Source organism: Penicillium lagena (genome assembly GCF_028827675.1).
Source record: "Penicillium lagena strain IBT 129212 chromosome Unknown utg000003l_segment0_segment0, whole genome shotgun sequence".
NCBI classification, from domain to species: domain Eukaryota; kingdom Fungi; phylum Ascomycota; class Eurotiomycetes; order Eurotiales; family Aspergillaceae; genus Penicillium; species Penicillium lagena.
In genome coordinates this window covers 2,588,572-2,608,523 of record NW_026623224.1, presented here as the reverse complement: position 1 = coordinate 2,608,523, position 19,952 = coordinate 2,588,572, and the positions used below count along the sequence as shown (strand labels likewise).

Genomic DNA, 19,952 nt, shown 5'->3' with positions numbered 1-19,952 from the left:
CCATCCTGCCTCCGTAAGGGAGTTGGCCACCAAGCTTAAACATGTGGCGAAATGATACCTATAGTTACTATGTTTAGAATCTATGTCCCGTTTCGTGAGGGCCAGCAAATTTTCCCGTTCAAGGAGTAAAGAGTCAGTCACACCGTGTTTGATGCCTAGCTCTCTCTCGCACGAAATACATTATCTGCGAAGCTGAGTAGCAGTGTAGAAGGCACGGCAGCTCAGTAGTGGCAACTTAAGAGCTCAGATCCCATCCTTCTAGGGGCTGAAAAGCTCGGAGCTGAAGAATATGGATGGGGCCTAAATTAGGAACATGGGGCTACAAGTATACTTCTAAAAACGAGGAATAATCAAAGGCTAACCAATGAAGAGAATGAAAGTTTCGCATTCAAAAAACGCATGCTTTGAGTCTCTGTTCATTAAGGTTTCCAATTCCCACAGTGTTCTATTTTATAGATGGCTCCAAGATGATCGATGCGAAACTCTACGGCGATCTTCCTTCAAGCTCCCGCCTCCCGCCCCGCCCCACCCCTGTCGATCATTTGACAGAAGGATTTGCTTTCTTCCTGGCTCCTTTCTTCATGAAATGAGTGAGAGGCAATTTGCAAGAGATGGGTGCATTTCCAGTCTTCTACGGAGTACTCCGTAATTCAATCGACTGTCGAACATAAGAGCTTTCCTTTGCAAGTAGAATAGATCTTGGAGAGGATACATAGTGCTAATTTAGACAGCAAGATTCTCAACATCTATCACTACGGAGTTGGCCGTGCGATCCTGTCTTCTTCTGGTGTATCAGGCTGGCATCTCCAGTGAGCTCTCTGAACAGCCTCAACACAATGCAAAGCGTCAACAATCCGCTTTATGGTCGGAAACTCATCGAGAGACATCCCATATTTTTCCGCAGTCCATACGGCAGGTAAGAGACACACATCCGCGAGCGTGATACTATCGCCAACGCTATACATCCCACATTTCTCTTGAACAACACTCTCGTAACTAGCAAACCCTCTCCCGATCCAGAATCTGTCCCATTTGCGATTACTCGTGGCGGCCGCGGCTTCGGCGGCGGGACTGGGGAATTGCTCGTAGATCCGTCGGCGCACTCGAGCTGTTGTTAGCGGGTGGATATCTGACGCGATGATGTTCATCAAACAGCGGACTGTTGCTCGGTCTTGTGTGTCGAGCGGTAGGAGACCTCTTTGTCTTGCTGATGGTGGGTATCTTTCTTCTAGATACTCTAATGCGGCGAGGGACTGCCGTATAATTATTTTAGGTTTGTTTTTGGCTCCCTCTTCAGATTGTGGCTCTTGTATAACTAATGTGGGTATCGAGCCTGAAGGGTTTATGGCAGTATAGCTCGCTGCGCTTTGGTCGTTCACTGCCACGTACTTATAGTTGATGTCCTTGAGCTGGATAGCGAGGCGTAGACGGGCTGAGCAGTCTGAGTAGTACCTTCCATAGAGAGTCACTTGGGGAGAGGACATATTGGACAAATATGAGGTGAAATTTACGGATGTTCACTTTGCTGGTATTCCTATTCTAATTTACGTGCGGGGTCAATCTCTTCAGGCCCCCAGCGTTTGAACAGCTGATCAAGGATTATCTAGATTCAAATCTATATGACCGGGAACTAACGCAAAATAACGAAGACACATTGTACAGAGATATGGTCTAGGGTAGACTAACTGAGAGTCCTGACCTCTCACCACCCAAAAATCTCGCCGACGCTCAGAGTGCTCCACCGCACACCAGCGACAGCGAACAGGATGAGGACGACATCCACAACGGCCAAAACAACTGCACCCATCATGAAACGGGGGCTGAAGATACGGTAGAGCATGAGATGGCGGCGGAGATGGCCAGCCCACATGGTGGTAGCAAGATTGATAGTTGCTAGGTAGAGGAGGTGGGAAGTAGCAGCTTGCACAACGTCCGAGAGCATCTTCGCCGCGGGGTTAATTAATTTGGCTGATGGGGATGATGGCTGGGAGACGCGATCGTGCGTCTGGAGGGGCCGTTTCCATAGCACAGTGAGCGGGACGGCGATGGCGACCAGGATCTGGGCGCCGAAGGTGTTGAGGATAACCAGAAGTGGCGACCAGGGATACTTGATGGTGGAGAGAGGGATGAATGCTGTTTCCCACTGGATGCTGGAGAGGACGGCCTGGTGGCCTGTTTTGAAGAAGTAGAAGGATCCCAGCAGGCCTAGGACGACGGGGCCGATGGCGGAGTTGGTCAGGGTTAGGGCGTTGGTGTCGAGGATTTCCAACAGGGACAGAATCTGCCAGACGAGGAGGCCGATGGCACCCTGGCCCATTGGTTTTTGCATGAGGATGATGGCGAGTGCGAAGTTGATCACTAGGAAGAAGAAGCGTGTGCCGTATACATTGCCGAAACCAAGGATGGTGACGGTTGTTCGGGGCTGTTGTTGCTGGCCGGCGATGATAGGCGCAGGAGGAGCATTAGGGTCGTCTTGGGGTTTGCTCACGTTGATGCTGACACAGGGCTTGGAGTAGAGATACGCGCCTGTGCCAGCTCCAAAAGCCAGTGCAAGCACGAGCTGTGCTAGAAATACCCGAACGGTTTTCAAGGTATCTTTGCGAAGGGGGAGCCACTCGCCGTCGTCGGCAGCTTCGAGTATCCAAAACATCGAGGTGACCAGGAGACCCAGACGGAACGCAAAGCCAATCCACAGGGTAGCAGCACCTTCGTAGGACTTGGACCCGGCATAAAAGGACCGCACGACCCCGGGGAGGAAGAGGGTCACCATAAATGGAATTGCAAGTTGCCAGGGTGCAGAGATGGAGGACGTTGCGGATGAGTAGTAGGTCGAGACACAGAAGGGCATCTGCTCTTCACGACAGAGGCGGGAGAATGAAGCGAGCCGGCCCAGAATGACGAACAGAATTGAGTGATACACGCCCAGGACCCGGTCTGTAGTCGCCTTCTGCCGCATGGATGAGATGCCGGCACATATGCCAAAGGTTGTGAGGAAGAACAGCAGGATATCATCTTCCCAGATCGTGTACGAGTTGGAAGCGAACCCAATTGACTGAGAAACAGTGAAGAAGACGGCGAGCCATCCCCACATGCCATTCGGAAGAGGCAAGGTCAGGTTCGAAGATTCCTTGAAGATTGCGAGGGAAGCACCCAGAAGACTTCCAATAGTCCCCTGCAGCGCAGATGCTTCAACAGGAGACATCTCCGTGACCGCGAACAACCCCGAAGCAGCGCCAGCCACAGCACCCACGCCAGATCCCACACCCACAAACGTAAGAAGGCGAGGGGTGAGTTCCGTTCGGTCTCCTTTCAAGCCTCGGGCATAGAACACAAGGAGAGCGATCCCAGCAAACAAAATCACAATGCCCTGGAACATGCTTAGCACATCAAATCGGGCCCACAATCCACGACAAATTTCCAGCGTATGCCTCTGATACTTTCGGTACAAATCATAGCTAGTACGCACAGCCGCAGTCTTAGACTTCGAGGCTGTCTTCCATTCTTCTTCCGCGGCAGTCCACAAAGCCATGGACTCGGCATCATCACCCGCACCCCGAACAATCGCATACTGGTGCTGATACCTCTTAATTTGACTCGAAGTCAACCGGTTGACTGCCAACAAGTTCGCGAAGTCATTCCCTTTGGATCCTGCAAATGCTTCCTCAATGGGAGAACCGAGGTTGTTGAAGGGGATCGGCATTCCTAGAAGCAGCGACAGAGTCGGAACGAGATCAATCTGCGGCACGAAGCGTTCGCGAGCATGCTTGGGCGGTAGCAAAGTGTCCTTTGTCGTACGCCCAAATATACCCTTCTTAGAGTACATCCACAAAGCGGCTTCAACTTCATCATCTGACTCGCCTCCGTGGTCGCCCTTGATATCCATGCCGTGGTCGCCCATGACCACCAGGAGAGTCTTATCGTCCAGCGCAGCGATGACATCGCGAATGACGCGGTCCATTTCCTGCAGCTTCGCAGCCATTGCGGCATGGTTCGGACCGTAACGGTGGCCCGCATGATCGACGCCGAGGTAGTGGCCAAAGATGACATCCCATTTAGACCTGTTTTCGGGGCGAAGAAGAGGGAAGAGATGCTCTGTGACTCCATTGTCGACAGTGTGCAAATCCCAGACATTGAACGAGTCGTAGGCGTGGGTGAGGTTGGCATCGAAGTAACCAGGGAACAAAGCGTGCCAGGTATCGTCACCAAGATGGACCAGGTTCTTTCCAGCGTTGCGCAGCTGGGCAACCAAGTTGTCTTCGTCAATGGCACTTCCAGCAAAGTTGGAGCCGGCATCGAGGAACGTGGGCAAAGTGCCCGTGGTCAATCCCTTGAGTCGTTGCAGGGTCGTGGTCGGCGGGTCTGCAATGAAAGGCAGGAGAAACGCATTCGCAGGATTCTTCACTGCAGTCTCATAGAGAACAGGGATATTATCATGAAACAGATGGGCGGATTCACTTTCGTCCTTTGCGGCGAATGGCACTGTAAAGTCATAGCGCAGGGCATCTATGATGATAACAACAGCTTTGTCGAAGGACTTGTCGTGCCAACAACCATCACGGGCCTTGCTCAGCGAGGCCGAATTGTCCAAGGGAAGGACATCGCATGATGATTTGTCTTCCAAGACCATGCGAGTAAGGAGAAACCCCTTCGTGAAGAACCAGATGCCGGCAAGATGCACAACCCTGTGTGCCAAACACAATAGATCAGCATTTCAATTCTGACCAGACCAAAAGATATTTTAAAAAACTCACAGTATCCACACCAGCACACCTACCACACCAAGGTGCTTTCTCTTGAAGTCCTGCTCCAGCTGCCGTGTCGTCTCGGCCTGCACTTTGCCCTGGGATCCTTTTGGTCCAGATGGAGGGCTGGAGGGACTCGAACCATTGGGATTCAAGCTATCCCTCACCGGCCTTGGGGTTTGTGATTGAACCATTTTCTCTTGAGTTATGTCTGTAGTCCCCGGACTGTGTGGTGGTTTTGAGGGGAGGTGTTGAGGGCCACTACTCCTATGCCGAACAAGGGTTTTGGGACACGGTGATACTGGATTGTGGTGCGAGAGGTTATCCGACGGTAAGCACGCGGTCAACTGTTTCAATTGGCCGGACTCAGACGAGAGGAAACGCGAAAGAACTGAATGAGTCTAAAGTGAAAGCTGGCCGCGCCGGACACGGGTCACGCAGCTGGCCCCTTCTGAGCTCTTTCTGTTGACCGGCTTTCGTGCACGTAGGGGAGCTAGAAAAGGTACATGGCGGTAGGTACTGTTGGAGGTTGAAAAGGAGAGTGGCAGCAAGCAAAAAGGAAGAAAAAGAGCTATTGAAGGTCGAGAAAGAAAAAAGTGGGTGACGTCGCGGAACGGGCGGGTTTGGGGAAATGGGCGGTGATTGGCCGAGACGAAGAGCACACAACAACATTTCAGCTACGCTCCAGTTCTTCTTACTTGACTACGATTGATGTAGGAAATCTGGTAGAAACGCGCAATAGATTGCAGAGCTGCCTCAGAAGGCGGACTCAAATAGGAGGACTAAGTACATACATTATCCAGCTGCCAGTACCAAGGGGCACACAAGAAGGGTAAGGAGTAGAGGGGGCACCACAAAGTACAGAAAAAAAGTGAAAAGGTGCACCCCATGAAGAGGTTCGTCGAAGAGAAGATAAAGAGAAAAGGAGAGGAAAGCCCTCGTGCATATCCTTCCAGACCCTAGGAACATGACAGGGTTGGAGATGAGCACCGAGGAAAGAATTCAAAAACGCCATGATAAAGATATGACACGCTCAGACAAAAAGACAATCAATTGGCAGGCCCTCGCTATTCACAATCCAGCCTCAGCTGGTATCCAGTTGTGAGAGAAGAAGCGCCATGACTTGCACGAGACCCGTCGTCTCAAGGACTTCCTGGGATGAGGCCGATTCCAAAGAGTTACTCTGCCTATGTGCAGACTGCGCAGGTGGGTGGGTTTGGGGACAATAGGTATAGTGAAGAAAAAAACCAGTGACGTTCGCCAGGATGCTGGTCATGCTTTTGGGTTGGTCGTAGGGAAAGGGTGCGGAGATAAGATCGGGGGTGATCGAGGACTACCAAGGTTGCCAGATGATTTCGCTGGTAGTAGGTCCTCTAGGCATATCGCACATCCTCTTTCTCTTTCAACCCACCCATCCGTTCAATATCCAAGGAGTGGAAACGGCCAGAATCGGTGGTTTGATATGGCGGCAGCTCCTCGTGACATGGTTCTAGGCCCACACTGCCGGCGTCGCTGATGCGAACGATGACCATGCGGCCGGACTTGCGCTTGCCGGACTCATCTTCCTCTTCTGGGAAGGTGATGCGGATTTCAGGCACGGGGCTAGGTGGCGGGCTGTCCGAGTTCTCCATTAAGTTACGCTTCTCGTCGTACAACAGGACAGATTCGGTCCGGGAGGCCGTTATCGTTAACCGACGCGAGTGGTGGGATTGGGTGCATTGTGCGTTGTGAATGGGAAGGACCGATTGATCCTTGCGGGCGTTGCGCTTGCGGCGCAGCACGAGGAGGCCGCCGACCAGGGCGAGGGCAATCAGGATGAGAACCAGTAGGGTGATCAGGAGGTCAACTGTGGGGGTAGAGAGTCCGCCATTGTTACTGTCGTCACGACGCATGAGCTGGGAAAAGAACATCTTTGTCGTCGATCACGGGTCGAAGGGTGATCGTGGGTTGGGCGGTCGGTGGTTTTCGATGTTGGCGACACGAGGTTGTTGATCGTCGAAATCAGAATCCACGAAGAGTTGCTTAGATCATTTGAGATAACCAAAATAAAGATAGATCGATCGAAGACGCGACTGGAATGAATTGGCCGGATCGGGACACGGCTGGAGAAAGAATGGAATCGAGTGAGAATGAGTGGCTGGACGATAAGAAAGAATGGATTGCAGAGCAGCTGAAAGAGTGAAGCTGACTCGTGCGTTGAAGGGAGGGATAGAGGGGGGGGAGAGAGGGGGAGTTGTGAAGGGAAAGAAAGAATGGAGGAGTGAGATGGAGAATGAGAGAGGAAGGGGAGAAAGGGGAGAGCGAGGGCGAGGCAGGGCTAGACTAGTGAGCTAGGCTGGAGTGGGCTTAGGGGTTTGTTGATGGCACTGTTGGTCGGCGCGTTGGGGGCCAATCGGAGGTCGGGTGTGCCTGGATTTTTGGCCTGGCAACGCTGTGAGTGGGTGATGATCTAGCCCGCCCCACGGAACGGTTTTGGCTTCCCCTGAGCGTGATGCCCCGGACACACCGGTTTTGCGTCGATTTGGTAGGCAGTGGCCGTTGGGGAGAATCATATGAGACCTATCTAGGACTGTATCCGACGCGGTCGTCGATGTTAGCAGGTTGACACCCACTCCCTTCGAACCGACCCCAAGGCTGGGCTCAAAGGATCCGCGTCCGTGTGTTAGGGCGTGCTGACAGGTCCAGGATGATGCAATGGAGAGGTTCAAGTGATTGATGCCTGGAAGCGCCGGGGATTTCGCAGTCTCCTGTCCGCCGTACCAAGCGTGTCGCGTAGTGTAACCAGCGCATAGTCAACTCCGGCCGTTCGTTCCTCCCTCTCTGGCGAACCGCTGCCACGAACCACATGCTCCTGAGTGCGCATGCTCGTACCCGTCTGGTCCACAATGGTGGTCATTTGACGAGTATCCTCTGCTAAAACCAAAGCAAGAGGGGCATAGTGGATGTTCCGTTTCCTCTCGTTTACATCCGCTTGGACATAGCAAAATCTGATGTGGGTGAGAAGAACTGAGCAGTGGGTCCCGATATATATACAACCCCGAATCTGAACTATCATCTTGTTCAACCCACAACAATACCGACACGTACAACTCTAGACTTTAGAATAACACTCTGTTCAATAACCTTAATACCCTTAATATTCTGCCTCGATCTAAAGCCGTTGTTGATCCTGCCCCCCAAACAAGAAATCCCGAATCGGGCCAAAAACGAGCTATATTACAACCTGTCACCGCCAACGGCTGAGTTAAAATATACACACATCACGATTACCTAGTGGAGCCAAGTACTCGTCACACTTCCGCCTGTTTCAGCCAGCCCAACACTCACAACAGATCCGGGGGAGGTCGCGGACTTTTCTGCGAGTGATGGCAACTGACACCTACCCTGTGCAACCCCGGTGCAAGGATCGCGAACGCCTAGATCCCTGTTCGCCTGCGCCTTGTATGACTTTATTTTACCTTGGTGTCTCGGTCTCTTTTGGAATTATCACGGGCGAAGGTACCGATGGGCCCTGGCGCATGGTCCTGATTTGCAGACTATCTCGCCAGAGGGACCCAAGGGTCAGTAGTGTTAGTGGGAGAGACGCAAGGGGGCTGGCCGGGTCGATTATTTACATCTGGCAGGTTCTATTGTTGTTCTATCGGCGTGGCCGTTGGGACCATCCGCAGCTATTTGAGACAACCATCACCCCCTTGTATGTCTGCGACAATCTCGATAGTATCATGTACGAAAGGACATCCAGGTCAGGAAGCGGCCCCAGAGACCATGTCTGGTTGAGGTCTTGTCTGAGCGGCGCTTTTCAGTCTGCGCGCCCCGTTAGTTACAAAAGTGGCGGACGCTTGGCTGGAGAAAGAAGAATGTTCCGTCCTCAACCGGGCAAGACCACTCGCGCCGCCGTCGCCTCCCGGGCGACCCGCATTCCCTGGGATTGTTCTGGTAAAGTTACCGCAGTTTGCTGCCCCTGGGATTATTTATCGCTAGTTGCGTCCCTTCCCTGGGGAGCCTTACTCGGCGGAGTAGGGCTAAGTGGGCCCCGATCGATCAGACAGTCGGTCTCCTCCATCTGTATATACACACCGGACAGGCAATCAATAATGCTTCTTGGTAAATGGTGTCCTGCTGCCAGAGTCCGTGGGGAGCACCGCACAGCCCATGGTATGCGCTGACCCTGCGTCGGGCCCTCCCGTGGTTGCTGTCGAACATGCCAGGAGGTTGTCGGAGTGGATCGCTAGGAACTTTTGGCCGAAGGTGGTTTGGTGTGAATGACTTCAGTTTTGCACCTCGATTCCGCAGGCTGGCCCGACTGAGCACGGTCGCCCAAGGAACCCTGAGGGGGAGCTACTGCATTTGACCATGATGACCCTGCTGCAGGGGTGCAACCGGGGGTTCTTTTCGCTCCGGTCGTTTGCTGTCCTGTCCTGTCCGTCAATTGACGCTGGAACAAAGAAAGAGATGGGGCCAGGCTAAAAAGAAGCGCCGGGAGCTGGGGGAGAGATCGTAGATCGACGGTGACCGTATGTTACCGGCGCGGTACATAGGCGTCCGTAATCCAATGTATTGTGGGCGAAGTATCCGTTCCATGATCGCTCGATGCATGACCATACCAAACGGTAACGCGGCAGATCTCCAAAGTTCTCTGGGACTCGCCGCATCATTTTTCTCTCGCCTTATCTATCATCTCGACGACCTTCAGCTTTTCTTTTTCCGCTCTTGCGTGCGATTCCTTCTCCCTTTCTCCTCCCCCCTCTTGTTCTCCTTCTTGCCCTTTCCCTCTGCTCCACATCCCCTACCGACCGACGTCCCCAAACTCCCAGACTCCCTGTCGTCGGGCGTGTCATGCTCCTGTGTGACAGCTGGGCTACATTAATGCCGTGCTTTGTCTCTCGCCCACATTCCCATCCATCGACCCACTGAACCTGACCCTTTCTCCTTCCCCCCTCCTCTCTCCCTCGCCCTCGGATTCTCCTTCGGTGTGCGGCATTCCTCCTCCATCGAATCTCAGCTCACGCTATTCGACTCGACTATCCCCTCGTCCCGCCGACACACTCACTCGCACCACCCCCTTGCCTACCGCCAATCACCCAAGGCCCTGTCCTGATTACCATTCTCGGCGATCGCCTCTCCACATAAGGCACATGAAGACGATCGGCAGGTTGGGAGATTCCTGGAGCATGCCCGGCGCAGAGTAACGTCGCGACAAGCCTCAATATTGACCTTCCGGCTATCAACCGCCACACCCTCTGCACTGGCAAACGAAGGGCAGTTTAGATCGTGTCAATTCCTGTCGCCTTGCATCTTACACTGCTGTGCTCTTCTTCCTCCAGCCATCTCGCTGCCCACCAGCATTTCTCACCCCGTCGGAGCTTGCTAGGCTCCCTCCCTTTCGGCTCCCTTCTTTGCGCTCCTGTCAACTCTGTACATGTTTCGGGCTTGTGGCTGCTGAGCAAAAAGGAAAAGAACAAAACAACCTCTTCTTTCTCCGTCTCTGCTTCTACCGTCCCCCTTCTCGCTCCTCCTTTGGTGAGTTGCTCCCCTCGATGCCCTGGACACCCTGTATACCTGTCACTGCGCCTGGATGGACGGCATTGCTAACAAGGATCGCTGCGACTTGCAGTCTTATATTTCTTCGTGTACGCCGTTCTTGGTGCCTGGTGCCCGTTGCAAATACAGGCCGACAAATCTTCGGTCGGTCGTATCGGCATTGTGATTTAGTACAAACAGATCGCCGTCCTACTAGCACTCCTTGCAAATATTCGCTCGCCGCTCGAGTACATACCTGCTTCTTCATTTGTTGATCGGCTCTTTTTCCTGGGATGGCTTCTACCATGGCCGCTAATGCAACCAGCGTACATAACGTGGGTCTTCATTGGGAGGAAACAGGGAAGACAAGACTAACCGTCGTTTCACAGGTACGATCGAGCCGAGCTTCCAACATGGGTTCATCCGGGATGAACAGTGACCGCATGCGTGGATCTCAGAGCAACAGTGTAGGAAAGGGCTTCGGGACTAGCAAGTCCAACTGGAACAGCAACATCTGGGGTGATGCCAACCTAGGAGGTGGGTTCGGGGATGGTATGTCGCTGTCGGGATTACAGACTTGGAGGAATGCTGACCGTTTGGTAGATCAACACCTTGGCGAGACTGCTTTCGAGGGCAAGTCCGGTTCGGGTTCGTTGCTGTCCTCATCTGAATCAGATGGTTGGGCAGCCCGTCCGAACATGCCCTGGAGTACCGTCAACTCATCATTGTCGATGGGCCAGAACAGAGGTGGCATGGCCACTTCACCCATTCAGACTCGCGGCAATGACCGGAGCGCAGCTGTCCTCAATGAGGCGGGTGAAACCTCATACTTTACAATGCCTCGCACGTCGGGAATCAGCAGCGGTGCTAGTACCGCGAGCCACCGGCCATATCTCAACACGGCATCAGAGGGAATTTCCCCCTCGGCTGATGGCATATCATTTGGTGGGTTCCCTAGTCTTCGCAACGGCGAGGGTCGACGGCAGATCAACTCGAGCGGTCTGGGCAACAGTCCCGTGGGGGCTACCTTCCCGGTGAAGTCTGGTTTTACTCTGGATAGTGCACGCGCGGATGATATGGCCACCCCGATGGGTATGTCATCCCTGGCCCCTGGGATGTCAGACACGGTGTCCCCGCCCCAAGGTCGCAGTGCACTCGCCCACATGCCTCACAACTCTGCCTCATATGCGCCGCAACGCCCGACCCACTCTGCTCAACCCTCATTCTACTCCGATAACCACGGTCTTGACAGCCGTTACGGCAGTGTCGACCTGAGCGCTGGTCTCAATAAGCTGCAACTGAACGAGGCCGGATACGGCTCGCAGCAATCAGGTCAGCGACCTCCATACGTCCCTCACGCATCCTTTGATGGGTCCTACCCGCGGGTCAAGTACCAGGCCGACGATGTCGGCTACCAGACACTGGCTGGGTATGGTGCAGAAGGCACATCGGACATGCATCTTGCCTACCAGGGTCGGTCCCGTGCGGCAGACACTGGCTCCATCTCCCCGTCAGACTATACTCGCATGGATAGTCCTTTGTACGCTGGGGCGGAGGCATCGGTGCAGTATCGAAACAATGGTGGCCGTCTCTCCGACACCCAGGCAGCTGCTTTCGAGCGGAGACTCCGGAATCTTCAGGAACAGGAGCTAGTGCAAGGCCCTTCGGGCTCCCTCCAGCGGGGACAATTTCCTCCTTCCTACGACTATTCTGGCTACCAGTCAGCTCGTCTGAATGCTCTTTCTGGATTCTACCCCGTCACCCACCTCGGTCAGCTCGGAGCGGCTGCCCTAGTCTCTCGAGGCCATCGCGACCATGATCCCACCCAAGTTGTTCGCAGTCCCCTCCTGGAAGAGTTCCGGGCGAACAGCAAAGGAAACAAACGATATGAGTTGAAGGACATCTACAACCATGTTGTCGAGTTCAGTGGTGATCAGCATGGTTCACGGTTTATCCAGCAAAAGCTGGAGACTGCCAACAGTGATGAGAAGGAGCAAGTCTTCCGTGAAATTCAGCCCAACTGCTTGCAACTGATGACGGATGTCTTTGGCAACTACGTTGTGCAAAAGCTGTTCGAACATGGCAATCAGACCCAGAAGAAGGTTCTGGCGAACCAGATGCGAGGACATGTCCTTGCTTTGTCAACACAGATGTACGGGTGCCGTGTGGTTCAAAAGGTATATTTTGCTTTGCTTTTTATGGGAAGAACGCTACTGACTCAACATCAGGCACTGGAGCACATTCTGACTGACCAGCAAGCTGGCATGGTCAAGGAGCTGGAGAACCATGTCCTCAAATGTGTTCGGGACCAGAATGGCAACCACGTCATTCAGAAAGCTATTGAACGAGTTCCTTCGCAATATGTGCAGTTTATCATCAATGCCTTCCGAGGCCAGGTGAACAGACTTGCTGCACACCCGTACGGATGCCGAGTTATCCAACGCATGCTCGAACACTGTGAGGAAGTTGACCGGGAGTCTATCCTCGCCGAACTTCACGCGTGCACGGCCAATCTGATCCCCGACCAGTTCGGCAACTACGTGATTCAACATGTGATTGAGAACGGCGACGAGAAGGATCGCGATCGCATGATCCAAATCGTCATGTCACAGCTTCTGGCTTATTCCAAGCACAAATTTGCCAGCAATGTGGTCGAGAAGAGCATCGAGTTCGGCACCGCAGACCAACGCCACCACATCATCTCCACCTTGACTTCTCCCAACGATCGCGGCGAGAGCCCCCTGCTCGGTCTGATGCGGGATCAGTATGGCAACTATGTCATCCGTAAGTCAACCGCCTACCGAACCTTGTTTCTTTCTGACATTATCTACAGAGAAAGTTCTCGGCCAGCTCAAGGGCGCCGAGCGCGAGGCTCTGATTGACCAAATCAAGCCAATGCTGAGCCAGTTGAAGAAATTCAGCTATGGCAAACAGATCGTCGCAATTGAGAAGCTCATCTTCGACCCAAACTCTCCGGTGACAGGCCCTCTGGCTCACACCACCTCCACCACTCCTCCCAACTCGCACAAGTCCTCACCTCAGCCCTCTAAGCGCTTGATCCCGACCATGGAGCAGCCTCGCGCCTTTGTTGGGACTGCGCCGCCCACACCTCCCCCAACCGACAACCAGAGCACCGTTGACGGCTCTCTTGAACCGAAGGGACTTGCTAAGAGCACTGTGACCCCGGTCTCGGGCCCGGAAGCGGGCAACACCGGTGTTACCGTCCCCGTGGACATCGCCAGTACTCACTGATTCGTTGCACACTTTACTTGCTTGCCCACATAATCCTTCTAATCATTACTTGAGCTGAGCCGATTCTTGTTCTCTCTTATCTAATATGGGCGTATACATACAGGGGATCCCGGTGTGATATATGATTACCAACAACGTCTATGTGTTTCCTCTTTCTCTCCCCCCCTTACCATGGCTTGACGGCGCAAGAATAGGGCTTCGATGTTTGATCTTTAACTCTCTTCTCGGATTTGCTGACCTTGTTTATCCCTTCTGTGATTCGACTGTTTATTTTCTACGATTGTGGTACCTTTTATTCCCTTATGTCCTCCGGCCAAATATTCGATTGTCAATGCTTCTCGCTGCCTCGGTCTGAGAACTTTACCTGTGTGTCTTTGAATTCGGCGTCTTCTGTGTGTCTTTTTTTTGTGTGTTTTGCAGGACCTGGGTATGTGGGAAATGGGAGTGTGAAATTAAAAACGAACATGGCTCTATTTTTACGACTTGAGAGGAAATTCGGATTCGGAAATATGGGAGATGACACTTTGTTTTTTGTTCTTGTTCTTTCATTTTTCTTTGCGCCGGTCACTTGTTCAAAAGAGAATCGTTGTTGAGCATTGTTATATGGGAATTGCATCATGGGTTTTATTTTCGCTGACTCTTTTTTCTTTTTCTTGTTTTCGGTATACAGTGACCTACTTCAATTGAAATCTGTTGCTCATACCTAATACCTCCCTTGGGCTGCTGCTCCTGTTAAACAGTGCTTCCCGTGGGTCGTTTGTTACATGTACTTGCTGGTTGTTGAGGGACATGATGTATTGTTATATGCAACTTGAGCTGCTTGCCATTTCTAGACATCCTGGATTGACCATCAAACCAATAACCCAGAGTAGATAGCATCATTCAAACAGCGGAGGGAAGCATTACAGAGTCCGTATCACGTGACTCGTTATATCATGTGATTAAGATAAGATCTTTGGAGCTTTGCGACGATGAATTTCTCGGAACTACATCGCCGGAGACAAGACTCACTTGATCAACGAGCCTGAAAGCATATCTTCAATTTCCGATAATATTATCCAAGCCCCACGTTCCTGCGATATCACCACCTCATTTCTGCAACACGCAGCTCTCTGAAATCGAACGAGAAACAGAGCACCGACAAAGCAGAGGAGAATATCCTCTCCACCCTACCTCAGTTGCACACTCAAAATCACCCTTCTAACAAACACCTCCCACCTCCAAAAATGGCCGAAAATGTCGGTCTCTCCACCCCCGCGCGGCAGCGGTACATCCGGCTACGTGCAACGCAATTTCGCGCTCATGAAGCCGCGTAACCGGGGCTACGGCGCGCCCTACCCACCCGTTTCAGGCGCCAACAACGCCGCCGAGAAACCATTCAAGCAGCGTATGCCGGATAAGCAGATCCTCGAGCATGACCGACGGCGCGCGATTGAAGTGAAGGTTATGGAGGAGCGGGAGAGATTGGAAGAGGAGAATGAGCGGATTGAGGAAGAGCAGGCGAAATCTAAGTCTCAGTCTAAGGGGAAAGGGAAGGGGAAAGAGGCAGGCGAGGATGAAGCTGATAAGGGAGAGAAGGTGTTATCCGAGGAAGAAATTGATGAGCGGTGCGAGGCGCTGCGGCAGCGTCTGATTAAGGAACTGGAGGAGGAAGAGGCCGGAGGTGCTCGACGAGTCAAAAGAACTCTTCTGCCTAAGGATCGACGACAGCTTAAATCTTATCAGGTGCACGAGCTGGCGGAGGCGAAGATCGAGGAAAGTGAGCGGTTGCGCAAGGCGTTGGGCATTCAGGAGGATCGGCAGACTGGGGAGCTTAGTGGTGGGCGACGGCCATACGAGGATAGGGGTCGGAGGAGGGATTATTAGATGGGGTATGCTCTTATTTCGTTCGGATGATGGAGTTTGGGACGATTACTACCTAGGCGCATTGGTGCATGTCTTGCATTGCTATCGAAAATTCTTTACCTTTAAGACTAAAATGTCAATCACTAGGCAATGAAATGATGCAAATGACCAAGTTCATGATCTCATTAGACGGGAATCTATGCTACAAACTTCTCAATAACCCACCCCTCTTTCGGATCTTTCTTCTGAACCACCTTCTTCGCAGGTAAGGGCCAGCCAGTACTACCCGCATCACCCACCAAAGCTGGAACAACCCAACAGGAGCGGCGCTGCGGAATGCCATCTATAAGTTCGGTCTTGCCGATGGGCTTGCCGTACTCAATAAGCGGAGTATCGTGCGCAATAGCGGAGAGCTGTAGGCCGCTCGGTACGACCAGGGGGAACATTCTAATCTTGGGTTGCTGCTCACTACCGACGCTGTGGGCGGATGATTGTTGGAGATGCGAGTAGACGAGGTACTGGGGCATTTCCTTGGGAGACAGCTTAGCCAGCAAGGAAGAAGGATGCACGAAGACAGCGCGCGAGAGGATGTCCTGTGCTGAGCCGTCGCTGCGCGAGCGGAAGAGAGTCAGGTAGGGCACATCGATGGCGCGGCGAGGCGTGCGCGGCATCTCCGGCGGAATGGGGGCCAAGTCTGCGCGAATGGCGACTTGGTCGATGAATCCTGCGGTGATGATTTGTTTGAGGGCCTTGAGCTGTTTCGGCGATGGCTCTGGTAGCCGGGCCGTGTAGTCGCCCACCAGGCCTGGGTTGTTTGAGCGCACGATATCGGTCAGCTGTCGGCGCAGCTGGGTTGCTTCTTTGAAGGCTTTGGCGCGCAGGAACATCTTTTCACTGAAGGCGTCGCCGTCGGCTGCGTAGGCGTAGGCGCAGATTGCAGAAAGGTATCTCAGTGCGTCGGAGGTGTCGTCATGTTTGCTGAAAAGACGTTGGACACGAGCGTAGTCTTTGGAGCGCTGCTCGCGCTCTGTGTCTTCGAGACGGTCTGCATTGGTGTAGATCCTTTTTCCTTCTTCGTCCGAATCATCCTCGTCATTCTTCTTCTTGGCCGGTGTGGCAGTCGGATTGAACTGGTTCTCAGTGACAAAGAGATCGCCCACAGCAAGGGCAGCCACCAAAGCGATGACATAGGGCATGCAGCCATGCTGGTGGCCGATATAGAGCATCTTGCCGAACCGCGGGGAGAGCGGATATGTCGATAGACGGCGACCGATCTGCGTCACTCGGCCATCGCCAGAAAGGGCACCGAGGTTTTGCAGTAGTTTCTCTGCTTTGGCGAGACCTTGCCGACTGGGGGGCGTGGGGAACGGAAAGTTGATCACGCTGTGGAGACCCATGCTCTTCATCTGGAGGACGACACCTTCAATGGGCGTGCGCAAGATCTCCGGGTCTGTATATTCGGCGAAGTCGCCCTCGTAGACCGCTGAGGAGTACAACCGATAGCAGTGACCAGGCCCAGTTCGTCCGGCTCGTCCAGCTCGCTGGCTTGCACTGGCTTTGCTGATCCAGCCGATCTGGAAGCTTTGGACGCCAGTGAACAAATCAAATTGCTTTTCCTTGGCTCGACCGCAGTCAAAGACGTACTTGATACCGGGGATCGTGAGTGAGGTCTCGGCAACGTTGGTGGCGAGGATAATCAGTCGTGAGTTCTCTGGCGGGGGCTCGAAGACTTTCATCTGCTCTTTGGTGGGTAGTTGAGAGTACAGAGGCAAGACGTGGACCTTTGTTGAGGAATCCATGGCCTCTTCACCCAGATCAAACCCGTCATCTTCTTCCTCAGGGTCGTCGAGGCCAGTGATCTCCACGTCGCTATCATCATCTTCGTGATCCGCTGGAGACATCTCCGTGCCCCCCAGCTCCAAATCCTCCGCTTCCAAAGGCGCATCGTTGGCTGAAAGCTGTACTTTTGCCTGGGTGGTGTCTCCCCGCTGTGTCGGCTTGAAAGCTTGCTTCAGTCGCTTCGAGAGTTGTCGGATCTCGTTCTGCCCAGTCAAAAACACAAGCATCCCCCCCGGTGGCAGTTTACGATGTCCTCTTGAAACTTTGTTGAAGGCTTCCTCGACGTAGTCGCGATGCGTGCGCCGGGCGAAATGAACCGTGACCGGATACTGCCGCCCTTCTGCTTGGACCAAAGGAGGCGGGCCTTGGCGGAAGAGGCTCGTATTGTGTGTGAAGTCGGAGATGCGCAGTGTAGCAGACATAATGACGACTTTGAGCGGTTTGACTGACGGATCCTCCTCACTCATCGATTTGCGCAGGTCCACGATGCGACTGACCATTCCAATGAGAATGTCTGTGTTCACACTCCGTTCATGTGCCTCATCAATGATAATGACAGAGTACTTGCGGAGAGAGAAGTCATCTGCAATCTCTCGTAGTAGAATACCGTCCGTCATGAATTTGATGGCTGTTTTACTCGATACAGTCGTCTCGAACCGAATCTGATACGAGACTTTGTCGGAGTACTGTCCCAATTCCTGAGACACACGGTTCGCCATACTCACAGCCGCAACTCGGCGAGGCTGCGTCACACCAATCAGACCTGGATTAGGGCTGTCTGGGTTACCGTAGCCGGCCTCGAATAGAAACTGCGGCAGTTGGGTCGTCTTTCCGCTACCTGTAGCTCCCCAGATGACGACAGTGGAATTGTTGTGGATTGCTTCCATGATTTTCTGTTCTTCACCCACGACTGGCAGTCCAAGGCGGGCAGTTTGAATCTCTTCTGAGCGGATGACCGGAACACTAAATGCTTTGCGATTGGGATCTCCTTTGGTCACCTGTAGTTCTTGGGGTAAAGGTTCTTCCTCGTAGACTGAGTTTTTGGCTGCCTTCTCGAGAGGCGCAAATGCTTGATTTTGTTCAATCACCACAGGTCCGGTCGTTGGCTGGAAGCCGATTGCGTCGTTGATTTGCTGAACGGCCCAGGACTTGAAGGCCGACTGGCGAACCTTGAGTTTTGAAGCCGGTTCGCTCTCTTCATCATTGTTTTCAGAGTCCTCGTCTTCATCATCGGATTCATCGTCTGATGTTTGATCCGAGGAACCCTCGGAATCTTCATCCTCTGAATCCCTTTCAGCATCATTTTCACCGCCGCTTGCCTGTTCATCATCCGAATCAAACCCTTCCCATGCAACCTCCTCTGCCACCGGCGCAGGGGTCGGCTTTGCGGCACGTTTTCGCTTCTTGATGACCGGGAAGCCATCGGGCCCAACCTCGAGCGGACGTTTCAATCCACTTCCCATAGCTGCTTGTAGTACCGGTGCCGGCTCGGGGTCGGTTGCAGGATTGGAGACCTTGAGCCTCCGGTCTCCCTCGTCGGACTCATCTCCGGACAGATCGGGGGCGGAGGGTTCGGTGGAAGTGGTGACGGGTGCCGTGGATTGGTGTTCGCCTGCTGGTGTCTTGCGCGTTCCCAGCTCCCTCGAACTTTTCAAAGAGGAGGTGTCGACTTGCGCCTGAGCCAGTTTCTTCAGAAGCTCCAGGTTCTCTTCTTTCTTGAGTTTGTTGTCCTGCACCGGGTGTTAGAGATCTTCTCTTGATGTGAATGCAGCGGTCCCACATACAATATACTTATCCAGACGCTTCTTCTTTTTCGAAGACACATTAGGATGTTGCTGCCCCAGCTCCTCTCGGAGTTTTTGTCTTTTCGCTTCTTTTTCATCTTTGGAAATGGGCTGGAGCTCGACGACATTGGTGTCCACGGGCGCCGGTTGTTCCCTTTGACGATGCTTCTGTTTCCGCTGACGCGGAATAAACTTGGGCATCTTGTCGGACCCCAGACATCCAATTCGAAATAACGACTGATGGTTGCGAGTCTCGTCGCTGTGTCTTTCGCGGACCAAAAAATTGATTGTGCCGAAGGCGGGCTTGAGAGCGGTGAACATTGAAATCTTAAGTATGGGCTTAGTCATCTTTTTTCCCCCAAGGCCGCTATCGCCCGTACCGCGTGGGGAGCTTCAAACAACGGCCGCGACAAACACAACTGGCTTGACAACCATTAATTGACCATGGCCGAGGCATTCGACACCAACCTGCTGCAAGAGTCTCTCCAGCTCCCTTTCCCTGTATCCACCAAGCAGGTGGCGGGGATTGTCAATGGGATCCAGACCGATGTTATGGTCATGGGCTTCAGCGATAAGATCTTGATTACCATTTCGCAAGAAGGCCGGTTGGCGCACTGGGTGAGTCCCGGATATACCATGGCATACGACTTCTAATACTGACGATTTAGCTGCATGTGCCCCTTGAGAATCGAAACCCAGGGACTGATGGCATGCACACCATATCCGAGGTTGACGGTGACGGTCTTTTGCCTCTGAGTAATTTGACGGCAACTTCATTATTGGGTGGCCATGCTCCCGGACATGATACCGTTGGCCAACTGTATGCTCGCCAAATTGCAAGTGCCATTGCCACCAAAACACCAGATGAAAAACGCTTGCTTGTTCTTGGCCTCGGACTTGTCACAGCGGATGCAGACCGAGATGTCTTCTTTGCCATTATCGACCTAGTTTTGCAGTGTATCTGATGAAT

The 19,952-nt window shown here is 53.0% G+C and overlaps 8 protein-coding genes across 8 annotated transcripts; 3 read left to right on the top strand and 5 right to left on the bottom strand.

Moving 5' to 3' along the window:
* Positions 1–752: 752 nt before the first annotated feature.
* N7510_006245 (maleylacetoacetate isomerase) lies at positions 753–1,484 on the bottom strand (the record flags this gene model as incomplete). Its single annotated transcript, XM_056978171.1, has 1 exon — positions 753–1,484. The coding sequence occupies one exon, from the start codon at positions 1,482–1,484 to the stop codon at positions 753–755; it is 732 nt and encodes a 243-aa protein (XP_056834203.1).
* A 218-nt stretch (positions 1,485–1,702) lies between these two features.
* N7510_006244 (mannose-ethanolamine phosphotransferase GPI13) lies at positions 1,703–4,936 on the bottom strand (the record flags this gene model as incomplete). The annotated part of the gene is made up of 2 exons (XM_056978170.1): positions 1,703–4,682; positions 4,752–4,936. The coding sequence occupies 2 exons, from the start codon at positions 4,934–4,936 to the stop codon at positions 1,703–1,705; spliced, it is 3,165 nt and encodes a 1,054-aa protein (XP_056834202.1).
* Positions 4,937–6,115: 1,179 nt separating this feature from the next.
* N7510_006243 (uncharacterized protein) lies at positions 6,116–6,652 on the bottom strand (the record flags this gene model as incomplete). The annotated part of the gene is made up of 1 exon (XM_056978169.1): positions 6,116–6,652. One exon carries the CDS (start codon positions 6,650–6,652, stop codon positions 6,116–6,118), a length of 537 nt encoding a protein of 178 aa, XP_056834201.1.
* A 794-nt stretch (positions 6,653–7,446) lies between these two features.
* N7510_006242 (uncharacterized protein) lies at positions 7,447–7,638 on the bottom strand (the record flags this gene model as incomplete). Its single annotated transcript, XM_056978168.1, has 1 exon — positions 7,447–7,638. One exon carries the CDS (start codon positions 7,636–7,638, stop codon positions 7,447–7,449), a length of 192 nt encoding a protein of 63 aa, XP_056834200.1.
* A 2,917-nt stretch (positions 7,639–10,555) lies between these two features.
* Positions 10,556–13,514, top strand: N7510_006241 (mRNA-binding protein PUF3; the record flags this gene model as incomplete). The annotated part of the gene is made up of 4 exons (XM_056978167.1): positions 10,556–10,814; positions 10,866–12,439; positions 12,491–13,046; positions 13,096–13,514. 4 exons carry the CDS (start codon positions 10,556–10,558, stop codon positions 13,512–13,514), a joined length of 2,808 nt encoding a protein of 935 aa, XP_056834199.1.
* A 1,236-nt stretch (positions 13,515–14,750) lies between these two features.
* cwc21 (U2-type spliceosomal complex subunit CWC21) lies at positions 14,751–15,380 on the top strand (the record flags this gene model as incomplete). Its single annotated transcript, XM_056978166.1, has 1 exon — positions 14,751–15,380. One exon carries the CDS (start codon positions 14,751–14,753, stop codon positions 15,378–15,380), a length of 630 nt encoding a protein of 209 aa, XP_056834198.1.
* Positions 15,381–15,556: 176 nt separating this feature from the next.
* Positions 15,557–19,183, bottom strand: N7510_006239 (ATP-dependent RNA helicase ECM16; the record flags this gene model as incomplete). Its single annotated transcript, XM_056978165.1, has 2 exons — positions 15,557–18,928; positions 18,983–19,183. 2 exons carry the CDS (start codon positions 19,181–19,183, stop codon positions 15,557–15,559), a joined length of 3,573 nt encoding a protein of 1,190 aa, XP_056834197.1.
* Positions 19,184–19,426: 243 nt separating this feature from the next.
* N7510_006238 (uncharacterized protein) lies at positions 19,427–19,947 on the top strand (the record flags this gene model as incomplete). Its single annotated transcript, XM_056978164.1, has 2 exons — positions 19,427–19,600; positions 19,651–19,947. 2 exons carry the CDS (start codon positions 19,427–19,429, stop codon positions 19,945–19,947), a joined length of 471 nt encoding a protein of 156 aa, XP_056834196.1.
* Between the last annotated feature and the right edge of the window lie 5 nt (positions 19,948–19,952).